General features: G+C 51.3%; 1 protein-coding gene across 1 annotated transcript; it reads right to left on the bottom strand.

Moving 5' to 3' along the window:
- Positions 1–2,074: 2,074 nt before the first annotated feature.
- Ip6k (Inositol hexakisphosphate kinase) lies at positions 2,075–7,461 on the bottom strand. The gene is made up of 7 exons (XM_018638857.1): positions 7,381–7,461; positions 6,134–6,329; positions 5,848–5,971; positions 5,486–5,684; positions 5,121–5,350; positions 4,279–4,583; positions 2,075–4,151 (listed from the first exon to the last, which is right to left on the bottom strand). The coding sequence occupies exons 1-7, from the start codon at positions 7,453–7,455 to the stop codon at positions 4,015–4,017; spliced, it is 1,266 nt and encodes a 421-aa protein (XP_018494373.1). The 5' UTR covers positions 7,456–7,461; the 3' UTR covers positions 2,075–4,014.
- Between the last annotated feature and the right edge of the window lie 1,228 nt (positions 7,462–8,689).

The raw sequence follows: 8,689 nt of genomic DNA, 5'->3' as shown, positions 1-8,689 counted from the left end.
CGGTGGTCGGCGTCGGCGGTCAACCCTCATACCTATATCAGCCCTGCGGACAACCTGTCCGGTGGAGGGGCCTCTCTCATTCAGCATGCATTGGGATTTTTCCCCAAAAAAGTTTCAGTTATGGAACCACCAGCGATCGCGGAGCCAGTGAACGAAGCACCCCTTGTCGGCCCAGTTCGATTTCTGCACACCCTTCTCTAGGAGAAGTCTTCGACAGGTATGAGAGCAGAACTACAGTCCGTGCTGTTTTTTGAGGAAATCGTATTTTCGGGAAGATGGCTCCATTGCCTCAGGGAGGGCGTTCGGTAGCAACGATCAGAAGAAGACGACAGAATCCTCCGGAGGAAGATTCGATCCCCATGTGTCGTGGTGTTCGATGCTCTCGAAGAGCATGCATTGCCGGTCGCTGCACAGGGGGATCAATTTGTGTGATGGATCCCTGGTAGAGAATTCCCCGTCGGCCCGGTGATCGCAGATGGAGGGAAGGGGAAGGTGGAAGCCCCGGTTTCGCTCGCAATCCCGTTTAGCTTATGGCTTGCGGGCTTGGCGTTCGGCGAGTGTTCCCTTAATTGCATTGCATTTCACTTGGCTCTCCTATCGATGCCGCGAGCTTCCGTTTTCTGCATTTCAAACATCGCACCGGATCGCTCTATGGCGGTATCGAAATCCATCGGATAGGAACACGCATAGATTCTTGTTCCGCCTCCCGGCTCCTTTTCAGGATGATTTACCCGACCACAACGAGACTCTGGAAAGGGAGTGGGAATCTCCGCCTGTGCCGAGGTCGATGGGGGTTGCCGAAGTCGGCCGAGAACTGGAACCGTTTCCCACACAAAATCGCGGCCTCTTCACCCACACAGAGGAAGTAGGAAGGCCTGAAAACTGGTAGCTCCGGATAAGACTATGCATCGGCGTTTACGAACACTCCACGTTGGTCACGGCCACACATTCGTTGGAGGGGGAGCTCTGACGGAGCCTTGACTTAAGCCCAGAGCTGCAGGAAGAAAACGGGCTCATTCCCCCCACATCCACCCTGTATTCTGCTCGACTAGGAAGCCCGCGAGGGTTTACAGTGGACCGTCCCAGGACTCTGGGAACTTATCGACTGCTGAGGAATTTTTCGCGCCTCCTCTCCTTCCTGGCCAGACTACTCATCAGACCGAATTGCTCGTCACGGATGGTATCACCGGTGCCGCGTCGTCTTCGATAGGCAGGAACCTTACGGACATCCTCTGGCGGCTTTTCTGTACCCATGTTTCAGAAGAATATCCCAGACGGCACGAAGCTCTCCACTGTAGGGCCCAGAGGGAGCCCTCCTCCGATGGAGTCCAGGACGCTCTCCTCCAGGGAGAGGCGAGGACACACTGGTCCCCTCGAAGACGGCGGAAAACGTTGGGAGTGTCCTGTGAGCCTCGGATATTTTAATATGCGAATTCTTCAACAACCGGGACGTCCGATGAAGAATGGGAAACTCCTGAGGGAACCGTTCGAAACATAGAAGCTCTGCCTCCTTCTAGTGGGTTGACACTATTATTCGGATGCCCGGTCAATGGGCTTCGATTCTATACTTGCTCGGATTGGACCACACAGCAAAGGTTTAGCGTCCAAGGGTTTGCTTCTCCCATAGCTTCCCGATCCCGAAGACGGATCCAGCGATCAGATGTACCGCGGAGGATCAAGGCCGGGTATCTGCTGCTCCGTGAGGGAACTTCGTTGAAAGAAATTCCGTGAGGAACATCTCGCCGGCAGCAGGGATCGGACACACACCATGCCACCTCCCGCACGATAGGCGTCGTTGTGGCATTTCACGAAGTGGAACACACGTTTGATTAACGCGGTGACTTGCGATTGCCCGTCGGGATTCGGCATTGATTCTGCTGGATTGGACGCTTCTTGTTGGACACCCGGAAAGGACTGTGAGCTGCGAAGGAAATCTCGCCGATCTCAAGAAGATCTCTCGCGTCGATGCAGTCCCTGTAATCGATGAGACTCCGGAGCGAGGGAGACTTCGCCTAAAGAATGCCGAAGCGATTCGGAGGTCAACGAACTTGGAATGATGGACAGAAAAGTTCCGTTCGAGTGTTTTATTCTGAATTAAATAACTTTATTGCGGCCATCGCTCAATAGCTTTGTGCCTACGTCCCACAGAACGTGCAGCAAAATGCAGTCAGGCAGCATAACACGCGGCAACGTCTTCACTTTTCGTTTGATTGAATGAGTGATTCGGTGACGAGTTCGACCGAATGAATGATCGAGCCCCACTCCGCTCAGCTGATATTCCCGCAGGTCTCACAATGAACATAAACTTATAACGTATTTCGGTGACGGTTTCAGAGATGGATCAAGTGGTAATTTTCATGCTACGAAGTCCGAGGTTCGTCGGATGTCTCCGGAGGAGACGGAGCGTGCCCTGAGAGAATACAGGATGAATAACACTACTTCCAAAATAATAGGTCAATTACTTTGAATCTACTCCATCATCAGGATAGGATGTCTTAGGATATCAGGTAGATCATATAACTTGTGAATACTTCATCGCACGTCGTTCCTTTACAGTCTAGATTATTATTCCGGGTTGAACTTCCAGGATGAGTACGAATTCCACAAAATAGATGTCTGCCAGCTATTCTTTAGCAAATCTACCGTGTGTGAGCCGACTGTTTGACTACATTCCAACTCAAGTACATGCAGACTCTCGGATCTTCATCCAGCAGCTTGGAAAAACTCGAGATATGACTAATGGTCGATCACCAAGTTCCGGAAGCATCGGAGATACAGGGGGGCGGGTAGAGCCCCGGCGGGAGAAAACTTCAAGTACAAGCTGCTCTAATCAATGATATTCCTGCTCTACGTTTCCGAAATCGTCCGCTGGAATCGACGATCGTGTGTCTCCTGATGGATTGAACTTGATTTTTCGCTCTGAGTATATAGTCCGTGATTGGAATGCCTTCTCAGAGATCGAAGTTGTTTCAAACCCCGGTTACAGTCCCGGAACAGACACTACGAAATAAGAGCTTGTCACCGTACCTATGTGTACACTATACTCCACGAATCGAACATTCTTCTTCCGCCCATCCGACCTTGCTCGGCAGCGGGACACCATCAGCCGATGCCGGAATGGAATCTCGCTCCGGGCGCTCTATACGTTCGCGTGAATAGAAAAAAATCATCACCGTTCGGCATCGCTCTTGGGATTTGTATGTCGAGAGTTTCTACGACGTCTCATTATTGCAGTCGTCAACAGACCATAGGAACAACTGAACAGTACTCACACTCACTCTTATCACATTTGCCAGAACGGTAATTCAATCAATCGTCGTATAGTACACGGCAGTCGCCGCCACACCCGTTCGATTGCGTTTTCCTCCGTTCGCTTGACAGGTTTTGCTTCCATCATCGTGAAACTTCGGTTGCTTCCGGGCGCGAGCTCCAAGATCTCATTTGCAACGATATTTACAAGAAAATACTGCCATTTCGAAAATTCACGCGTACGCAAACTCGTCCACTAGAAAAGTCTTGTGACGTTTCCGCACTGGCCGTTCGTGCATCGTGAAGCTACTGCTCGTCTCTAGTTTTCGAATTACTGAGTTTGTCTCGGTACCAGCATTTTCTCGGCTGGCAGAGTCTACGTCTTGAGATTATCAATCAATCAATCTAAAAATTGATGGGTTCCATTGTTTGGTCAAAACGCTTGGGAGCGAATGGCTAAGAACGAAGAAAATGTTCGCTGGTTCGGAAAATGTTCGTGGAGCGGCAAGAAAGAAAGTCATCGAATGACCCAACGGTAGCCAGAAGTCTCATCAGAACAAGGCTACAACGAACATCGCTGTTGTGGTAATGAGATATGTACATCATGCTGAAGATACAGAATGCCCAAGAGGGCGTTTGAGGGTTTTGTTCACAAGGTCGTAGGCGGGTCTCACCATACGTGCGGTGCGAATACGTTTGTGTCACCAAAGATCGTTTATACACTTTCTGTGGAGGGTCGATGTTGTTGTTCGTAAGCTCCACTATTTACAAGTGGGGAGTCGAATCGACGTCGGTGATGCCGTCGTCGTCGTCGTGGCTCGCAGACGACTCCGGCTCGCATTGACCGCCTGTCCCGCGTCCATTCTTCACTTCACGGAGCATCTCCACCAGATTGTCTAGACCTGGAATATTTGCCAAGTTTTCGTAAGCGACGGATATCGCGCTCTCTGTGCGGTAGGTGGACGCACCTCGAATTTTCGTGAGCGTATCTCTTTGCCGCGCGTCGAGCCCCATCGACGGTTCACTCACCGAGCAGATATCCGGCATCTGGTCCTTTATGAACTTTCGTGTCGCCTTCATAGCCCTCGTAAGTGGTATGTGCGAAATCTATGACGCGCACATCGACCTGCGGACCATGCAGTTCTCGATGCGAAGGCTTTGTGCTCCACCTGCGGCCCGATTTCAAGTGGGACGAGGGAGCGGAATCCAGCGACGAATCCATGGACGAATCGTCAACGTCACCCGAGCAGGAAGCGAAATCCATCACGTCCTCCATCATTTCACCTTCTTCCGCGTCCTCGGGGTCCGAAAGACCATCTTCGAGGTCTTCGCATCTGGAGAACGAAATCGAGCGTTAGACGAGGGAGATAGGCTCCGCAGATGGATGGGGAAGGTTAACTTATCCTCTTCCGGATCCTCTACAGGAAGTATCGTGCGGAAAAGGTTCCCCTCAATGTCTTGAAGGCGGAGTTCTCGGAGCGAGGCAACTCATGAATTCTCCCAATTCACAGCGGAGCAGCGAATGTCCGATAGTCGAGAATACCAATGAAAGCAATCACGTGATAACGAAATAATAACGAGGGACTCCCTCCCTCTCTCCCCAGAAGTTTCCCTATCAGGAGTTCAATGCTCTCGCGAATCCCAGACAGGTGGCATCATTCCGGTATCTGGCCGAACGTCAGGCTTCGAATACTCGAAATGTCAGCTCGTCACCAGCTGGATGCCGGCCAGAGCCTCACCCGGACCAGTCAGGCAGGCAGGCAGGCAGGCAACGGCGAGCTCTCATACGAGCGTCGAAGCTCAATGAAATCATCTCGATGCGTGCGGTTCTTGCCTCGCCCATACGATTGATGGTGGTTTGTTGAACTCACCCTTCATAGATGATGAGGAGCGAGGACGAGTAGAATCTGAACGAGTTCTGTTTCTCAATGGCTTTCCTCAATTTCACCAATCTCTCGGCAATCAAGTCAATAACGTCGGTGCGTAATTGGAACCCGTTGTGGAAGAATTGGTAGAGACTGTTCCGGAAGCCTTGATCGTCCAATCTTCGTCCGTAATACTTGTCCTTCCAGTAGAACGCTCGTATGTCCGCTTGAAATACCTGTGGAGAAGCAACCGAACTGGAAAACCACCTCCTCCCTCTTGACCGTGTCCTCCAAATGTATGCAGCGAGAATGAGTGCTATCTCGGCTATCAGAAATGGGGTCAAAACCACAGGGTCGAAAGAGTTGTTTACCTGCATTCCACATAGTCGGACACCAAGGTTTGCTGAAGTCGAAGCCGCACACTTGGCCATCTGCCTGTTTTTCTTCTCGTCGGTGGCGTCGTCGCCGTGCTGCCGAGTACCCATTTTCAGATCTAGGATACATGGACGATGGAAACGGGAGACGACATTCTCTAACAGGAGGAAGTATCGATGATGAACCTTTTTGGGGAAAACGTGAACGGGGGAACGTTATTCGTTGTCCGCGAAATTGATCCTGAATCAGCGATTTCGATAAACTCGATTCAGAAGAAAGCCGATCCCGTCCCGATTGCGGAATTACCTTATCGCCGCCGCCGCCGCCGTTGTCCTGGGCACACGGTCTACTCTGACGCCGCTGGAGAAGGTGGCGCTCCTCGGAGCACGAGCATATCTGAACTTTCAGAGAGTTGGCCTGTCGCATGTCGTGTCGGCGCTGCCATCTCGACAGATCGTCCGAGGAATGGCGCTTATTTATGGCTGTAGGATACAGTGAGAGACGCGAGATTAATTGAAGGCCACGACGGGAGAGCTCAGTCTCGCTGATTCGAACTTCGGAAACTTCATTCAATACGGAATAATAATAATTCATAACAATGATCGGTTGCGACTATTTTTCATCGAGGCAATTCTGACACGCACCTTCGTGTTTGTGGGGATGGTAACTCAGGATCGAATCGTCATCCGAGTAACTGTGGACCCTGATCACGCCCTTGTGTTGAGGCGTGAAGGGTCTCAGGTCTCGGGGCATGTCCAGATAAAATTGCAACTCGCGATTTATCAAGGGTTTGCATAATGTACTCTTATCCAGGAGCAGCATCTGAGTGTGACCTCCCACCTGGAACGAGAGAAAAGATTCCTGTTGGTTTTATCTGACGACAAGAGCGAAGGATTAGTCCAGGTACACACACACACACTCGACCCGAATCGGTTCGAATTTCATGTATTCTCGCAAGGAAAGGGAGCTCAAACGAGAAGTCCATTTTGTTTGCTGAAAAATGACTCTTCCGGATAATTTTCCGTCCTCAAGAGCTCCCCAGCATCATGGGCTTCCGTCATCGTCGACGCTCCCCTAGAGTGTTTACGCTGCAACCCAATTCGGTGCGCTATCTGAATATGAAACGTCGCTGCTGGAAAATTCCTTTTGATTACAAGGGGCACCTCCTCATCGCACTCTGCCCCATGCATCTTCGATAATGCTGGTCGACGTGCCTAGTGCCCGCCCGCGATCAGCATCGATGGATTGAATTTGAGAGAAGCCATCTTATTGCGACGAGCTCAATGTTCGCGAATGCGGATAAGGCTCTGGTACACCACGGGGATCCAGCGGAGGGAAGAAGACGTCAAATGAAAGAAATAATTCGTCAACGACTCATGCCTGCCGGCACGGCGGCAAAAAATTGAATGGTAACCGTCGCGTCGGAACCGATGATAATTTTATACTTTTCCCAACCCAGAACGAGTGTAATCGGCTCGCTCACACGGTCTCGAGAGACACTCCTGGACTAATCCGCGGACGATCGTCGTCGGCGACGATCACGAAAAATTCTCTCCATTGGCGTTGCCCTCGACCGGCCAAAAACTTCCGTCAACAATTACAGGGACGATCGAAAGTAAAAATTCCATCTTCTGTGGATCGGTTCCTAGCCAGCGATGAATTCAAATCGGGCTTCACTGCCGTGATTCTCATGTTTTTTTCCCACTCATTCATCGAGATTCCAGAGCTATGACACGACGGCTCTTGTCATTGCACAACTCATGCAAGACGAAAACATGTGTCTGGCCGAGGCTAATCACAGACAGACACAAACGTCGAGAACAAGCTTCTCGATCGTCGTCCATACAGCTGGCATTGATTCCGGCTCCAGAGACGGAGCTCTTCTACCCACCTGATGCGCGAAGGGATACAGCACGGCCGTGGAGTTTTGGGCGTCGAGTGCCCTTACGGATCCGACAAATACCATAACCGACTCGTGAGCGGAATCCGAACTACTCGGTGAAGATGCAGATCTCCCACGAGGTTGCAATCTTCGTTTATCCTGTTCCCTTTTCCAAGTCGCGTCGTCGGAGCCGTCGGCCTGTGTGACAATGATCTTCGGCCGCCGCGGGTTGCCCGCACCCTGTTTGCCGTAGTCGCTCGCCAGGGGTCGCTGAAGGGTCCCCAGTCCGGCCTTCGGAGGGGAACGTTTTACCTGTAATAGGGAAAATCCAACGGGTCAACTCGGTTGCACGTTCGATGAAAACATAGAAACCTTCTAAGCTGAATTACCCATTGGATATCGCGGCCCCGAGGTCGAAGGCTCGTTCCAGAAGAGCTTCATTCCCTATAATGAACAGCACCTAAACAAATGCCAATTTCGAAGACATCCACGACCGTTCAGAGTTCCCCGACCGATCACTTTCACACTCACACACTCATACGCACTCAGTCACACTTGAGGGTAGCAATGCGATCGACGGTTTCTGGAAACGTGATCGACAACCGTCCGATCCCCCCAACGTCTGGCCGACAAAGTCACCGATTTCTCGATCAATGGATCGCCGAAGCGTGAGCAAATAATCCGCGTTATTTTCTTGTCTTTCACAATCTCGGTGGCGGGCCGATTCCGACGTCGGGACAGAGAAGTTCGAAAACACATACTACACACCATTCACAACCGTAAACACATCTATGGAAGGCTCTATGGACGACGTCGGTCTCACACCTTAGCGTAGTTGATAGATTGGGACGACGTTTCGATTCGGAGAGTAGAACTGATTCCGCGGTGGGGTTTCGCTCAAATTCTTTTTCCTATTCGGAGCTGAAGCGGTCTAGCGATTAGATCAAAACTCGTTTGCTTTGCCGTCTTCGTTATAACTGTCGTTGTCGAGTGGTGGTCGTGGAAGAAGTCGTCATCATCATCCCCGAGTTTGTCGTTTTTCTTTCTCGAATTGCCGTAGCCGTGGTCGTCGCCGCCCCGTTGGCGATTGTCGTCGTTGTCCTTACTTCGGTGACCGTCTGCGGCGGCGTCAATAGCGGCAGCAGCAGCAGCAGAATGGAACTATTCCACGGCGGGAGTAGCAGCAGTAGCAGGAGCAGTAGCACCACCAGCAACACGGCAAGGCACATAGATCGAACACAAAACCATTCCACCATCGGCAGCGCCCGTTCCACAACAGCCCTCTCCCTGGCCTCCTCTCTTTTTTTCTCTCATCGTC

The sequence above is a fragment of the Galendromus occidentalis genome, unplaced genomic scaffold (assembly GCF_000255335.2).
Source record: "Galendromus occidentalis unplaced genomic scaffold, Mocc_1.1 scf7180000077190, whole genome shotgun sequence".
Taxonomy (NCBI): Eukaryota; Metazoa; Arthropoda; class Arachnida; order Mesostigmata; family Phytoseiidae; genus Galendromus; species Galendromus occidentalis.
This window is presented reverse-complemented; position numbering and strand designations above follow the sequence as displayed.

What these genes read in the sequence shown, in the direction of transcription:
- Ip6k (XM_018638857.1), bottom strand. Translation starts at nt 7,455, where the DNA reads ATGGTATTTGTCGGATCCGTAAGGGCACTCGACGCCCAAAACTCCACG. An exon ending in GAGCGCCACCTTCTCCAGCG is followed by an intron (nt 5,685 to 5,847) that starts GCGTCAGAGTAG and finishes CGTTCACGTTTT; the next exon opens with CCCCAAAAAGGTTCATCATC. An exon ending in AGATGCCGGATATCTGCTCG is followed by an intron (nt 4,152 to 4,278) that starts GTGAGTGAACCG and finishes CAAATATTCCAG; the next exon opens with GTCTAGACAATCTGGTGGAG.